The following is a 17120-nucleotide window of genomic DNA, read 5'->3' on the forward strand; positions in this document are numbered from 1 at the left end:
TCTGGTGTTGCTGCAAGAAGGTCCTACATTGTGCATGTGGCAGGGCTCAGGGTGCATAGCAGCAGGTGGTCAGTGGTTTGCTCTTCTCCACACTCGCATGTTGTGGATTCCACTTTGTGGCCCCATTTCTTGAGGTTCGCTCTGCATCTCATGGTGCCAGAGTGCAGTCTGTTCAGCGCCTTCCAAGTCGCCCAGTCCTCTGTGTGCCCAGGGGGGAGTCTCTCATTTGGTATCAGCCATTGGTTGAGGTTCTGGGTTTGAGCCTGCCACTTTTGGACTCTCATTTGCTGAGGTGTTCCAGCGAGTATCTCTGTAGATCTCAGAATACAACAGTATTCTGAGATCTACAGAATACAACAGTATTCTTGATTATTTGATTATTTATTGATTATTTGATTATTTATTGATTATGGATAATGTGGTTTAACAGTGGTGATATTGGTTTAAATGCTTTTAAATGTTTTGAATGTTTTGATATACTTCACAATTACATTTAAAATGCTCATTTCGATCGTATGTTGTTTTTAAGGGCATCAAATAGTGGCCTATGTGTAAAGCCGCCTTGAGTCCCCTCCGGGGTTGAGAAAGATGGGGTAGAAATGTTGTAAATAAATAAATAAATAAATAAATATGCTTGTCTCTGCCATTCCGCCTGCATTTTAAAATATGTATTATTTCACATTCCAATTGAGATATATATTTGGTAATATCATATAATCAGAGCTGTTTTAACAATGAAATGCTCCTTTTGCAATCTTTAGATTATTACAATCACATGGACTTCAGTGAGTTTCAAAATGAATGTATTTGTTCAAAATTCCATCCCAAGGTTTCTGCTGAATATGTAAATGTAGTTAAAATGGTTTGCAAGAAATGTAACCTTTCCTCTTTTTTGGCATTTTCTCATTTATTGATTGAAAAAAATAAAACAAAATAACATAAAATAAAATAAAATAAATGTAATCACTAATTTAGTCAAATAATACTAAAAAAATGTATGAAGATTATTTTGTCAATAAATAAAGCAAGTTTCCTGCATTGGTTGTAACATGGATTTTATTGCTATCATCACTAACAGCAATAAATTGTTATTAACAACAGCTGTTTTCATGTATGATCCAAATTCTTTTCTAATTAACATTTTGTAGGAGACATTGGCATGCCTGATGTACATATAGACAATAAAAATAGTGCAATCAGTTCTGTGCATACACAAAATAATTCCCATTAAGATTAATGGTGTTTACGTCTAAATATATGTGCATAGCATTGGGCATAATGCTTCATATTTAGACTCTAATCTCATGATATCTTGCCTGTTCTGTGTTTGTCAGAAACAGTATCCATGGAGTCAGTTGTTTGTTTACTGTCATAAATCTATCTTGTAGGTCATGACTGTTGGAGGAAAGAAATTTGGAGATTAGAGGGAGTCGAACCCATGGGAAAATGCTCTTTGAGCCTAGACAGAAGTTTGCATGCAGATTTTTGTCTTCAGTTAAAAAAAAAACCTTTCAAAGTTAGTAGTGATTTCTCTATCAAGCCAAAAAATATGGGTAATAATTAAGCAAAAACTGATATTCATGAATACTAGAACAGATGGGAGTTGTGAGTCCAGCAGGTTCCTCACTTGGATCATGAAATCATGGTTTCTGGACACAGAATTATCAGCTCTATTGAATATTGAATGGCGCACAGGATGACAGAAATGCTGTATCTGAACGAATTACACCATTGAACGGCATATTTATGCCTTAGCTTTATGAGAAGATTACAATATCTATAGGACCTGTCTGAAACCACTTACCCCATTTCATGTTCATTGCCGTGGACAACAAACATGCCACCTATTTTTTTATCGTGTCAGAAATGACTTGAGAAACTGCAAGTCATTTCTGCTGCCTATTTTCAATCCTAGACTCACACTGTTTCAATAGTTATCAAATTGTGCATTTATGTGCCCTTCTCTGAGTCCCCTTCAGGGTGACAAGGACAGAATATAAATATGGTAAATAAATAAATAATCTCATTATGATTTCCCACCTTTTTTACCCTTTCAATACTTCATTTTCCTATTGGCTGTGCTAATCCAGATCATTTTTTCAGGTGCTAATAAAACTCTTCTAAATTAATGTAGTTAAGATACCTCACATGGGGCTGATATGGGTTACTTTGGGGTCAGCTAAGTTGGATGGGAAACCCGAATCCACTCCCAGAATTCAGGCTTTCCCTCAACTTAGTGGCTGTGAAGACAGTTGGGCCAGTTTCTAACCCGAACCGTCTGTAACTGTCTTCACTGTCATCCCATGTTCCCCAGGTTCAGGTGACCTGGAGCCATGCCAAACCATGTTCAACGTTACTGGGTAGTAGGGACTCCTTCCTGCCATCAAGGTGGTTGACAGAACACTATGTGCACCCAATCTGACATCCCGGATGCTGGATCAGGCTCACATTTCTTGTCAGTGTAGAACAGGGGTTCTAAAACTAAGGCCCGGGGGCCAAATGCGGCCCTCCAAGGTCATTTACCTGGCCCTTACTTAGATTCAACCTGTCTGTAATGACTTGAAAGTACACAACAACAACAACAACATTCCTATCTCATCAGCCAAAAGCAGGCCCACACTTTCCACTGAAATACTAATACATTTATATTTGTTAAAATTGTTCTTCATTTTAATTATTGTATTGTTTTTAAGTAGTTTTTGCACTACAAATAAGATATGTGCAGTGCGCATAGGAATTCATTCATGTTTTTTTCAAATTATAATCCAGCCCTCCAACAGTTTGAGGGACTGTGACCTGGCCCTCTGTTCAAAAGGTTTGAGGACCCCTGGTGTAGAAGATCTCTAAGATAAGGGAGATTTAATTCCCATCTACACTGCAAAGTGATATTAATTTCGTTCCACTTTTACTGCCATTAAGGTCATGTTGCTAGTTCCTTCCTCTGATATATAGCCCACAATACCTGATATTCATTAGTGGCCTCCCAGCCAAGTGTTAATCAGGGGCAATCCTGTTTAGCTTTTAAGATCATAGTGAATCTTGTAACTTTAGATTATTTAAAGCATAAAGACTTCTGTCCAGGCATAAGTTCCACCTGAATTCTGTGGATCTTTTCTTTTGGTATGTGAATATAAAGTTGCAGTCTTAAAATGCCAATATTTTAAAAAAATAATTTTTGTTTTGTTTTAATTTCAGCTACTTCTTCTTCTTTTTCTTCTTTTGCTGGACTATAGCACAAAACGACATTGCCTAGATTGAGTGATGGAGGCCAAATGGATCATACAGCTACTATTCTTCTGCATCCTTAACTCAGTGAGTGACCCCAGAATTGCTGATGCAATACTATGAAGGTGGATGTGAGGATCCAATATGATGTGTTTATCCATATTTATTGTATTTCCCTTTACTGTAGAAAGCAACATATCTCCATATCAGAGTAGCTTGTGGCTAGGACATGCCATCTATTTTCTCATATGGTTAAGAAAGAACATAGCTCAGTGTTAAACCATACATTTTGCATGCAAAAGCTCTTCGATTCAATCTCTGAAATTTCTAGGTAGGACAGAGAAAAATTCCAGACTGAAATTTCTACTGCCAGTCAGTGTCACAACATTGAGATAGATGCTTTCAGTTGGTATAAGGTAGCTTCCTTTGTTTTTAAACTACAACCAGAACCCATGAATACACTCTTCTATCTTTCCTACTATGCAGTGAAAGAGAGAGAAGCTGCTTTTTCTAAGAGCCAGTGGTTCACCCAATGGTTTCTTAAATATGCTTTCAATACTTTGAAGCCTTGTGACACCACTAGAATGCTTAGTCTTCTCACTTATGATACTCTTAAATGATCCAGCACTGTCTATATCTTAATGGCTGCAATGCTCATCTGCTAGCTAACCTGGTGGTAGCCTTCTTTGTAGAGAGCAAGGTTGGTTCTTAAATGGTGACATATAGTCTGTCACCTGCATTAAAGGCTGTCACCAGAGCATTACTCAAAGGAGCCTGCCAGAATTTGAACTTTGGACTTCATCTCATGCCGTAACTAAAGCTTTGGGAATCGTTGTTTTTCCCTTAAGCTTCGCAACACCCCATTTGGAAATGAAACAAATGATTTTCCTACGCCCACCATGTTTTTCTTCATTTAGCTTTCTTTTCAAGTTGTCTGTTTGCCTTCCCATTACATGGGAGACACTCTCTTCCCACTGTTTCCTTCCTCTTTTTTTCTTGAAGAAATCCTCTGTTTGTTCTTGTGGAATTACTTTTTAATGCGAGATCATTAAATGGGATTTCTTCTGTTCTATATTATTCTATATTACAGTTTATAAGTACAGGTAACTCTCAATTCAAATGGTAACCTGTTGAATTTATACTGTTTTAAAAAAGGATATTAATTACCATTCCCTCCTCCTCGGTTCTAAAAATTATGGAAAAATTATGCCCATCTTGGCTCCTCCCTTCAAAATTTTGTCATTGTTATTTTTACAAAGGGACAAAGGGGAATTCCCATCACACATTACATTTCACAGTTTTACATGAGGAATTAAAATGAGGCAATTCACAATTGACTTAGTAAGTTTAGGGGAAAAACTCATTATAAACAGCGAAATACCAGGAACTCATAGTATGATCTTGCATCCGTCGGTAGCCATTTCTTAAATGTGTAGAAACACTGATTTTATTATGTGTCATGAAGTCCTTTATCTTAAAGAACTCAAGGTGACTTCCACAACATAAAAATACATCAGAATATCATTTTTGAAGAGAAGGCTTTCTCATGTTTCTTGAATCAATTGTATTAAAGTTTACTGATCTCTTCAAAATTCTGTTGCCCAGTTAATTGAAAGGCATCTTGATGCATTGTAATTACTCAAAATGCTTTGCACTAACATTCTATACACTTATCAAATTTGATGTTTCAGCCGCATTGACCATTGTGGCAATTTACAGTATGTCTAGTTGAATACATATATATCTCATTTTCTGTTAAGGTTTGTGTCACCGCAATTCCAGAAGAAAAGGAAGGGAACTCTACTGATGAGCACTTACTAACAAGTGATGGAAATGTGACAGATGAGATGCATTCACTAGGTGTTACCAAGAATAAAATCATGATAGCACAGTTTGAATGTTACCAGAAAATTATGCAAACTCCAGTAAATAACAATCAAGGTAAATCATTTTTGACATATTCATACAAATGGCTCTCTTCTTAAGTGTTGTTACTATTAAAACATTAGAACATTTCAAACCCTTATACCAGTGGGACTGGTATTCATGGTTTTATCTGCCCATATACAACAAAATATGTCATCTCTAGGAATGTTCTAGGTCTTCCAGGTTATTCTATTGTATGCTTTCACTTTAGTTACTAGTAAACAGCCATGTTGTAGGGCCTAGAAAATTCCTAGAGAGGACATAAAACAGTTGTTCATTTCAGTAGGTATCACTATTATCCATGGTTTCCTGTTTCCACAGTCAGCAAGGGCTGTACTATACTCACAGACAAAATGACCCTATGGAGGTGATGGGACTGAGAGAAAACCCTCCTAAAGACTGAAAAACTCAGGCAAGGTCATTTGGGGAGATACTGACTTTCAGATAGTCAGGATGTATGCGATCTATATCATACCCACCACTTTGAATTGTGCATAATCACTGGCCAACACACATTTGACCAAAGGTTAGATCTAGGTTCTTGTGGGGTTTTTCGGGCTATAGGGCCATGTTCTAGAGGCATTTCTCCTGACGTTTCGCCTGCATCTATGGCAAGCATCCTCAGAGGTAGTGAGGTTAGATCTGTTTCTGTGTATATTTGATCTACTGATTCCAAATGTGACACCAGTTTTCCTCTATCAGCTGTAGTTTTTGAGATACAGGCATAAACCAGTCTTTATCAGCTCATCCATTGAAAACCATGATAACCTTATCTATGAAACTAGAGATGATTCAGTCTGTCCTATGTAATTTTCTGAATCAGTGCCCCAAGTAACCCCAGGCACAGGCCTAAAAACCAAGGCATCAAGATTTTGTTTTATTAGGCTGTATAGTGGACCAGTAGCCCATAAAACTGTTTCAGTAAATGAATTATTTTCTCCTTATAACATATTACTTGGGGGGCACATTTGGTCCATTTGTGTAGCATAAACTATTCTCAACAACTGTCTTCATAATATATCTGAACATTCAGTAAAATATAAATATTATGGTGGAAAGTTCAGCTACTACCTATCCATTAGACTGAATCCAAGTAATGTATCTTCTACTCCAGGTATGAGTAGAAGGGGTCTTATCCAGATCTTGCTAAATAGGGACCGTAGAGTCTTTCATGTATCTTTCATTATTTGCATAGAACCTCACTGCAACAGAACATGGGATGGATGGTTATGCTGGGATGATGTTCCTGCAGGAAAAACAGTAATGCAGAACTGCCCTGACTACTTCCAGGATTTTGACACTTCAGGTAATTTTCTGTTGTTTATTTATTAATAATGTGAGTGGTCTGCAGGAAAAAATGGCAAGAAAAAGACTTTGGCACTAGTGAGGCAAAAAACCTTTCAGCACATGCAATTCCCACTGACTTCCAAAATAAAAAATATGAGGTTTTCTGTTGAAATGTTGACTTATGCAAAGAGAGTACGTAGGAGTCCCGTGTGTGAAGTATAGAGTGTTCCAAATGGTGGTGGAGACTAAGGGGACAGGCATACCTTAACAGACTGTTTACTTTAGTCCAGAAGAATTCTTATTTAGTAGTCTGATGGATAACTTCAAATAATTTAGCTATTCCAGGCCACTAATCCACACACAACCCTTCCAGGTATATATGGTGGTATATCAATGATTGATAATCACTAGATAGCTGCAAGCAGGTGGAAAATACAGGAAAATGGCTAGGCTCAAAAGCTTGGCTGAATCAGTTGTCTGGCCTGGAACTGTTTCATATATTTGATCTTTTGTTTAAAAATGTTTGTAAATCTGAAGTGCCTCATAGGGCGCTTCCAGACATCACCTAACTCTGCACCAAAGTGGGTTTCAAAAAGCCACTTTGACACAGATGTGGGTACACACACCACCCTTTCAAACCCAGGCTTTCCTGTGGGGTGTGTCCAGACACCCAGAAGCCCCTCCCCCCAAACTAGTCTTAAAATTTAAAAAAATCTTACCGGGGCCATCAATAAGCTGCTCTGGCAGTCCTCCTGGCATGTAGTAATGACGTGCCAGGAGGCGGGGGGGGGGGGGAGCGATTTTGCTCCTCCTCTCCCCCCCCCCCCCCCCCCACCTCCTGGTGCATCATTTCTATATGCCAGGAGGACTGCCAGAGCAGCTTATTGATGGCCCCGGTAAGATTTTTTAAATTTTAAGGCTAGTTTGGGAGGGCTTCGAGGGAGGATCTTGGTGGCATCTTGCACCTTTGGGCTCCAGGAGCCCAAAAGTTCAGGACGGCTGGAATACTGACCCCTGGTATTATTTATTTACTTACTTAATTCATTTCTACCCCACCTTTCTCAACCCGAGAGGGGACTCAAGGCGGCTTTCAAATCTGGCAAAAATTCAATGCTGCACAAGTAACAATAAAGCACATATCATAAAAATATAAACAATCTAAACATGTAACTTATTAAAACTCATACCAATCTTTCAAACAGATTAAAAACCATATATAAAATGTTGAGTCATGGTCCCATATCTAAATCATTTTCCAAAATCGATAGTCCATTATTCAAGCTGTTTGAGTCTCATTCCATAGTTTCCTATTCAGCAAACGCCTGCGTAAAAAGCCAAGTTTCTTTCTAGTCCAGGACAACTGGTAGTTAATGCCAACAGGTCCAATACGCTATTAGACCTGGGCCTTTCAGGAAAGCCTGGGTCTAATGGGGTATTTAATTAATTCAGAATAACCTCAATTATTCCAAATTTATTTACTTTTACCCGAGGCGTTGTTTGGACACCTCCAATAGAAGCCCAACAGGCCCCACATTTTGGGACCTATCTGAAAGCACCCTTAGTGACGAAAACCTTCATCAGGCATGAGATATCACAGACAGTTAGGTCAGCAAAGAAATTTACTTGAAGCTTTTTTACATGAGTTGAAGAATACATGGGAGAAAGTCGTGGAATACAAACTGTTGTGATTTTACAGTTAATTGACTTTTCCTACTCTAGATCAAAACTCAGTTTGAACAGAACACCTTTAAATATGCATTTTTTTAAAGAATAACTCAGGAATTTTAATAAAAAGGACAGATTGGAATCCCTTTGAGGAATATGAAAGGGGGGAAAAACCAAAAGACAGTACTTAACTATGGGACTTTTACTTTTCTTTATATATGAATTTATAGAGTAAGAAAAATATAATGGCAGAGACTCAGAATGGAAGTCAATGGGACTCCCTTTTTTGCCTTTATCTTTACTCTTTTCCTACTTTCCTTTCAATTCAATGTTCTCCCACTTTTTATGTAAAAACAATAAAATGTTCTTTTTATGGGCAATAAAAATCTATTCAAAAAGGGACATTGTAGAAGAATGGACTTAATAATAGACTAAATTTAAGAGCTTGGCCGTTGTTCCTCCAACATTGAAAAGTGTGTTATTTTTAATAGAACAAGTATTTAAACGAAAAGGATTAGATGGAAGTCACCAACGTGGGGTTTTTTTTTACCTTTTTTGTCCTTTCTTTTTTCTCCTTTTTAAATCTTACTTCTTCTTTCTTGCTTTCTATACTCAGTATTGTTCCCCCACTTTAAATGTATAACAAAACTACCAAACTACCCCCATTTTATTCCCCTTGCCTTGTTTACCCCTAAATAAAAATATTATTAAACAAAAAATCTATTTAAAATATGCAATTTTGAAACTTGTACAGACATTAGAGGGGCATTAGGCTATAGGAGAATATGTCTAAGACCATTTCGATAATGTGTTGGTATTTCAATGAGTTCACAGTCTGAGTGTTGATTTTTAAAAATACTAAAAGTTTTATTTACCGTTGTGTCTTTTTTCCCTGACTTTTCTTTAATCAGAAAAAGTTTATAAGACGTGTGAAGATAATGGACAGTGGTTTCTACACCCTAAGAGTAACAGAACATGGACAAACTACACACTCTGTAGTGCAGAAATACCATCTAAATTGCAGGTAGATTGAAAAACCGAATGTTACACATTGAGAATGAAATTATTTCAAAGGACGCAAAACCATGAAAGACATGGAATTTTGCATTGTAGGCTTTAATTTTTCTCTGCAGTTTCAGCGCAGCTTAAAATGCCTTTCGACTGCAATCCTATACTTCTTTTACCCAAGTGTGAACTTAACTAATTCAACTAAGCAGTTTTCAAGAAGAAGCAAATACGGTCATTTCTCATGAATGAAGATATATTAGAAATAGGACCACAGTTTACCAATCCTCACAGCTCTCAAAAAGGTTTTTCACCTACAAAAATAATTGTGAAAGGCAAAAAACCACCCAAACATGCGAAAGGCCATTCAAAAATATAGGATTCATATCTGATCCAGAAATAAGAAAGTTTGTGGAATGAAATAAGCAAAGACGGCCATCTCTATAGAGAACATAATTATTCTTAATGGTGATCCAGAAAACAGGGGGTTAAGACCAATTTTGTGTTCTCATAAGGGTGTAGTCTAGTCTTTCTTAGTCTGGTATTCTCCCTTCACTTTCCCCCTTAACCATTTATTGTGCTGGCTGGGGAGGATGACAGTTGCAATCCAAAGCTCATGGTGAAATCGGGTACAATAGTATTTTCAAGACACTGAATTATTGGTGATGTGAAATTGCTAATGTTCTATGTATTGTCAAAGGCTTTCATAGTCACAATCACTGGGTTGTGTTGTGTTTTACGGGCTGTATGGCCATGTTCCAGAAGCATTCTCTCTTGACGTTTCACCTGCATCTATGACAGGCATCCTCAGAGGTTATGAGATCCTTTGGAAACTAGAAAAATGAGGTTTATATATCTCTGGAATGTCCAGAGTGGAAGAAAGAACTCTTGCCTGTTTGAGATAGGTGCGAATGATTCAGTTAGCCACCTAGCATTTGATGGCCTAGCAGTTTTCAAGGTCTGGCTTCTAACTGCCTGGGAGAATCCTTTGTTGGGAGGTGATTAGCTTGTCCTGATTGTTTCTTGTCTGGATTTCCCCTGTTTTTGAGTGTTGCTCTTTATTTACTGCTATTATTTTAGAGTTTTTTTAATACTGGTAGCCAGATTTTGTTCATTTTCATGGTTTCTTCCTTTCTGTTGAAATTGTCCATATGCTTGTGGATTTCACTGGCTTCTCTGTGTAGTCTGACATGTTGGTGGTTAGAGTGGTCCAACATTTCTGTCTTCTCAAATAATATGTTGTGTCCAGGTTGGTTCTTCAGGTGCTCTGCTATGGCTGACTTCTCTGGCTGAAGTAGTCTGCAGTGCCTTTTGTATTCCTTGATTAGTGTTTGGGCTCTGCGTTTGGTGGTCCCTATGTAGTCTTGTCCACAGCTGCATGGTATATGGTAGAGTCTACCCTGGACGTTCCACAGATATATAAACCCCAATTTCCTAGTTTCCAACAGATCTCACAACCTCTGAGGATGTCTGCTATAGAGGCAGGTGAAACATCAAGGGAAATGCTTCTGGAACATGGCCATACAGCCCCAAAAACACACAAAACTCACTGCGAATGTTCTGTTTGCAACTAATAACATGTTGTTTAAAGTATGTGCAGAACTGCATTGTTACTTACATTGTATTTCTCTCCTTGTTTTTCTCTCATTACAGACAGCTTTGAATTTGTATTATCTCACTATCATTGGGCATAGCCTTTCCATTGTTTCACTTTTGATTTCTCTTGTCATATTCTTTTATTTTAAGTAAGTATAATAATTATTATTACTATTATCATTAAGCGTCAACTACATCTTTTGTCTGCAGCTGCCATGTATAATGTTTGGCAATTCAAGTGGAAACTGAGATACCGCAAGAAGTTGTTTAGCTCTGTTTATTTTCAACCAAGTGATTATCCCCAGACGACAAAGCTTTCATTTTCTGCTGTTCAAATACAGTGAAAATTTGGATCTCTTTCATGCTGCACAATTATAGTACAACTCTTTTGTATATGGATGATATCCATGGTTTCATTGACCCACAATTCAAAAAATATTGACAGACCCTAGACATGTTTGCAGGCCAGTTCTATTCTATTGTCTGCTTCTGGCCCAATAAAAGGTCTCTCATTATCCACAGTTTCAAGTATCCACAGGGAATCTTGGAATTTATTTCCCATGGATGTGGGTGTCAAACTGTAAAGCACTGTGATGCCATGTTTTTTTTGCCATGGCTCCATTGTGTGGAATCCAAAGATTTGTAATATTTCCCATTCTCCTCTAGTTTCTCACCAGACTACAAATCTCAGAATTCCACAGAATGTGGCCCTGAGGAGTGATATCAGAGTGCTGTAAATGGTGTTGTGTGGCACAGGAAAGAGACCCTTCATAGAACCATTTTCACATGATGGTCAAATCTGTATTATTCCCAATGTATGTATTTCTCTTTGTAGTTTTAAATCTACATAAGCTCAAAAAAAGCTTACTTCTTTCTTTGAGGAAAGTAGCCAAACAATATTATCCTCCCTTTTTGAAAGTAGGACAAGGGAGGGAATCATGCACTCCTCCAGATGTGAGAGTGCAGCTCACGGCTTTTCTCATTCCTGGCTGACAAGGACTGGGGGAAACTGCAGCAGACAATATCTGGAAAGTGACATGATTCCCGCTTCTGATTTAGAATATGTCAGCAATAGAGGAACCATCAGGCCATTTGAAGCTGCTTGATATCAAGAGGGTGGGTATCTAGAGACATAACTCAGCATTACCAATTGACTCAGTTTGCTTCCCAGTCATGATTTTGTGCTGTTTCCATGAAGCAGAGACATTAGTAGCAGATCTCTCGATGATCCACATGTGTTTATTTTCAGGAGCCTGAGTTGCCAGAGGATCACTTTGCATAAAAATCTCTTTTTCTCCTTTGTTTGCAACTCTGTTGCTACAATCATCTGTCTGACAGGAGTTGCCAGCAATCAACAGCTTGTTGCCGCGAATCCTGTAAGTGCATAAGGCTTGGCTTATGTTACTGTACTGTAAGAAACCAAGAGATTGAATAACACTAACGTTTACTTAGAGAAGATCCTTTGGATCTTGCCTTTCTACACTCAACTGCCAGCTGCTATGGCAATGGTTCCCAACCTTTTTTTGACCAGGGACCACTCTGACCAGGGACTACTCTCCAACATTAGTACCAAAAGGGTTACGAATCAATTTTTGTTCAACTTTAGATTTGGTTTGGTTATTTGGGATGCTGATTCAGAAAATTGCATTGGATAGACCACATCAGCTCTAGTTTCTGATACAGAACTTGTATGCCATCCAGTAGTTGCCAACTGCTTGCCCACAGAAAACGGAATTCAATAATCTAGAGCTGATTTGGTCTATTCAAAGGGCCGGGGCTGATCAGTGACAGGGAAGGGGTGCCAGCTGGTGCAAAAGGAGTGGAAAGGAAATAAATAAATAAAGAGGAAGGAGGCTTGCAGACAAGATTTTCATCCTTGCAGCCCACTAGTGGTCTGCGGCCCACAGGTTAAGAACCACTGTGCTATGGGAGTAAGGTAGTCATTCTACATGCATGGTCTTTATAAACGTGGATTTTGATTCCGAAAAGTACTAAAGCTAAAAATATATAGAAAATGAGTTATAGGTGGTGAGCACATTGTTGACTAGCAGTAACATATTATCTATCAATTAACATTAACAAAAATGTATCAAATCACTCCAGAACATGACACCAACTTTAACTAGTTTTTCTTGAAATCTGAAATGCTTGTTGTGTGCTTTCAAGTCATATCCGACTTACGGTGACCCTCAGTGAATCGATATTGGGCTTTTTGTGGCAAGATTTTTTTCACTGGAGGATTGTTTACTATTATTATTATTCTGACATAAAAACACATTATTATTATTATTATTATTATTATTATTACTACTACTACTACTATTACCCCACTTTATCTCCCCAAAGGGGACTCAAAGCAGCTTGACAGAAAAGCATTAGTATACAATTTCAAATATCAGAATATGCAAACAGTGTAACAGAATTAAACACAAACAGCACAATATATATATATATATAGTTAAAATCCATTAAGAAATATTCAGAGTTAAAAACTACAGCACCCCCTGACTAGATCTTAAACCACTCCATCTTTTAAAGACTGTTTGAATAGAAAGGTTTTAGTCTGCCACTGGGTTGACTTCTTCTGTAGCAGAGAAAGTGTTAATGTACTCAAGGCCATCCAATGGGTTTCCATGGCCGAGCAGGGAATTGAACTGTGCTCTCCAGAGTACAGTGCTCAAGCAGCACTCTGGCTCTAAAATGTAGGCCCACCTTAATAGTTACTTTTTTAAATGCAGAAATCAGTTTCATGATATGACAGACAAGGAAGGTGCTTTTTCTATCAGACATAATAGGTTGGGGAGCCAGTACCCACAAACAGGACAAAAGGATGTGGAGCCAGGGCTACAGTTCTCAGTGTTCCCTCTCCAGAAAGTAAAATCCTGTTATCTGTTTTGCCTTTGTTTGACAAGTTGTCCACAACATGATATTTGCATCTTAAATCAGTTCCAGTGTTTATGTTTATCTGCATAAGGCACATGATTTCAATACGGTATTTTTTCACCCCCTAGGTTGGATGCAAAGTGGCTCATTTCTTTCAGCTTTATTTTATGATGTGCAACTACTTCTGGATGCTCTGTGAAGGCATTTACCTGCATACACTCATTGTGGTGGCTGTATTTGCAGAAAAACAGCACTTGCTGTGGTATTACCTTCTTGGATGGGGTAGGTTATTTCCATTTCTGTTTCCACCCAGTCAAGTACAACAATATTTCTTTCAGGTTGCAGGCATCAGAGTGTGTTAATTGAACAGCATTTTGGCAGCATTGCTCAAAAGAGCACGTCAGCCTTCAGCAAGTTCCTCTCCTTTCTACCACTAGCTAAATAATAATAATAAAAAGCAATAAATTAAATGTATTTCTAATTTGCCTTCTTTGTTTCAATGGCAGAATAAACTTTTGCCATGGGGTTAAGCATGTACCATTGATGCAACAAACTTATCTGAGCCAAAGGCGACCTGCATTTAGTTGAATCAGGAAACGACTCCTCCTTTATGCAGGAAAAATAGTCCTTTATTATGAAAAAGGCATTAAGGGGTAATTATTCATTGTTTCTCATCTTGGAAGTGTTTATACAGGAATGACTGTTTGTTTTCAAAGGAGTCTCGCCATTCCTAGGCTAGGAGGTCGAAGCACCATTTATTTTCCCAGCAGTTCCTTTTGACCTGCTTTGTTTCTAGTGAAAAGTGAACACTACTTGAGATGAAAAAAGAGAAAGGAGAAAAACACACACATCTCAACCAGAGAACATTATTGAAGACAGCAAGCCATTCATCTCTGATGTACACTGATATTTTCTGGAGTTGATCCATTTATTTATTTTAGGGTTTTCTTTTTTTAAAAAAAATTACAAGACAAATGAGACCTAGTTGCACTATGATAGGCTGGTGAGAATAAACATTAGAGAACCAAAAGGAGTGACATTCCACATGGATTTAGAATGGTTTATGATCCGGTCCTGCTCTCTGTTTTGGAGCAACTGCCTCAACAACCTTATTTATCCTCCTGCCTCTGTCATTCTGAATGTCTATTTTACTTTTACCTGTCAGGGTTACCTTCTACAAATAAGCCTGGTTAAATACTTCATCCAGTACAGTGGTTTCCAACTTTTTTTTTTACCAGGGACCACTCTGATTTTTTGTAGTTGTTGTTGTTAGTAGGGACCACAAGGTTTAAGAATAATAAACTGTGTTAATTTAAAAACAAATTTTACTCAAAAATTTTAACATATTCATTAAACTTAATAGTAACATGAATTAAGAGTACTATTATAATATAAAAAGAATGTTTTTTATTAGAAAATTAAATTCAGTTTGCATCAATGTGATTTTTGAGCTTGCATCTTCTTTACAAGTTGGGTAATCCTGGGGCTAATACTATTGTTCAAAGCTACACACATATCATCACTTACTTCCAACCAATTCCGGGACTTGTTTTTGAATTACCAGCAAAGCAGAAAACCCTTGGTTCTTGTGGGTTTTTTCGGGCTATATGGCCATGTTCTAGAGGCATTTCTCCTGACGTTTTGCCTGCATCTATGGCAAGCATCCTAAGAAGTGAGGTCTGTTGAAACTGGGAAAAAGGGTTTATATATCTGTGGAATGACCAGGGTGAGACAAAGAACTTTTGTCAGTTGGGCTAGGTGTGAATGTTTCAACTGACCACCTTGACCACCTCAAGGTGGTCAGTTGAAACATTCACACCTAGCCCAACTGACAAAAGTTCTTTGTCTCACCCTGGTCATTCCACAGATATATAAACCCTTTTTCCCAGTTCCAACAGACCTCACCTCTGAGGATGCTTGCCATAGATGCAGGCGAAACGTCAGGAGAAATGCTTCTAGAACATGGCCATATAACCCAAAAAAACCCCACAAGAACTTAGTGATTCCAGCCATGAAAGCCTTCGACAATACACAGAAAACCCTTGTTCGCATAAATAAGTTGCAGAGAAGCACATAAGATAGCGCAAGATAATTCTTTGAATTTTCGTATAAAAATTGCTTTTTTATACTGAAACTCCTGAAGAGAATCTGATTCAAATGCACCCTGCAAGTTTCTATCATTTTGAAATTCAATAAGCTCTTCCTGGATTTTTTCTGCAACCTCTCCAACATTAGTACCAAAAGCATAACTAACAAATCTATATTGCCTTTTTCATAACAATTAAAATTTATTTAATCATCATTAAATAAGTCAAAAATTAATATGAATATTGAGGACTCACGATCAGTAAAACTACTGGAGCTGTTGAATCACTAAACAGCAAAACAGAATAACTGACTCAGCCAAAGAAGAGAAAGGAATGACTGAGTGACACTGGGTGGCATAAGTACATGACATGTACTTGCCCTCTCCCTGGCCTCCTGTGCTCACCCGATGTCCTACTCACCAGCGCCACCCATGTAGCAGTGTATTCATTAAAATGAATAAAGGTTTAAAATCTTAAATGTTTTGAAGACCATGTTTTTGTTCTTGTGGACCACTAGTTGGGAACCACTGATCCAGTAGGTTCCAATTTTCAATTCACCTTTCATCTTCATTCCAAAGTAACTGGGTATATTTCCTTCTGATTTAGCAGTGACACACTCAATTAATCTCCTCCCAACTTTTTCAGCTCCTTTAAAAACATCTCATTTTCTCCTTCCTCTTTCCACTTTGTCCTCATCTTAGATCTAAGTAGAGCACTCAATTAACAGATGGGAAAAGGGAGGAGGGAGCAGAGACTTGTTTTTCCCCGTAGACTCAGGCAAAGCAAACTGCTACAGTTGCTTCTATCTTGTGTATTATGTTGATCAAACTGATGTTGTTTGGCCACAGAAGTCCTAATTTTCATCTTTGAAATGTTGGAGGGCTTTTCACTCAATGCTATGATCTCACAACTGCCAATTGAAAGAGCCCTTCCAAAAGGGAATTGAGCAAATGAGTACTACACACTGACCAGAGCCAGAAAGTTACCAATCCTTAGTTACTGCCATAGAACAAACATAATCTTGGTCCTCTTCCCCTCAAAAAAATTGAAGAGCCCTGCCAACAGCAGGTATTTGAGAGGAGAATCACATTCGGAGTGTCTGTTTTTAAAAATGGGACATTGCATGTCTCCTGCCACCTGATATCTTTTTTTGATTTATGTACTCAGGTCCCTTCCACATTGCCCCTTTATCCCAGGTTATCCGGCAGTGGGGATTCACTGCAGATAATCTGGGATCCAATTTTGAGATAAAGGGCAATGTGGAAGGACCCTTAGTGAGTAGGTTTTGGTATCACATATCTTGTTTTATTTTAAAAGTCTGAAAAGCTATTCAGTGCAGGCACGATTGACAGATCTGATTTATGCAGACTCATATGCACAGATGTTTTAATATTACTTTAATTAGAGTCATCAAAGCTTAATTTAAGTCTGATTTGTAATCTTAAA

The 17120-nt window shown here is 37.9% G+C and overlaps 1 protein-coding gene across 2 annotated transcripts in view; it reads left to right on the forward strand.

The window, feature by feature from the left end:
- The window catches only part of CALCRL (calcitonin receptor like receptor), a 99991-nt gene that overhangs the window by 61872 nt on the left and 20999 nt on the right, over positions 1 to 17120 (forward strand). Inside the window, exons 2-8 of one of the 2 annotated variants that reach the window (XM_060780275.2) lie at positions 3196 to 3312; positions 4986 to 5166; positions 6347 to 6457; positions 9015 to 9127; positions 10762 to 10853; positions 11954 to 12080; positions 13716 to 13869. In XM_060780275.2, coding sequence (XP_060636258.2) covers positions 3262 to 3312; positions 4986 to 5166; positions 6347 to 6457; positions 9015 to 9127; positions 10762 to 10853; positions 11954 to 12080; positions 13716 to 13869 — 829 coding nt within the window. In that variant the 5' untranslated portion in view covers positions 3196 to 3261. The remainder of the gene's footprint in view (positions 1 to 3195; positions 3313 to 4985; positions 5167 to 6346; positions 6458 to 9014; positions 9128 to 10761; positions 10854 to 11953; positions 12081 to 13715; positions 13870 to 17120) is intronic. The other variant, XM_060780284.2, reaches the window with a different exon arrangement.

This window comes from Anolis sagrei, chromosome 1 (genome assembly GCF_037176765.1).
Source record: "Anolis sagrei isolate rAnoSag1 chromosome 1, rAnoSag1.mat, whole genome shotgun sequence".
In the NCBI taxonomy this organism is placed as follows: Eukaryota; Metazoa; Chordata; class Lepidosauria; order Squamata; family Dactyloidae; genus Anolis; species Anolis sagrei.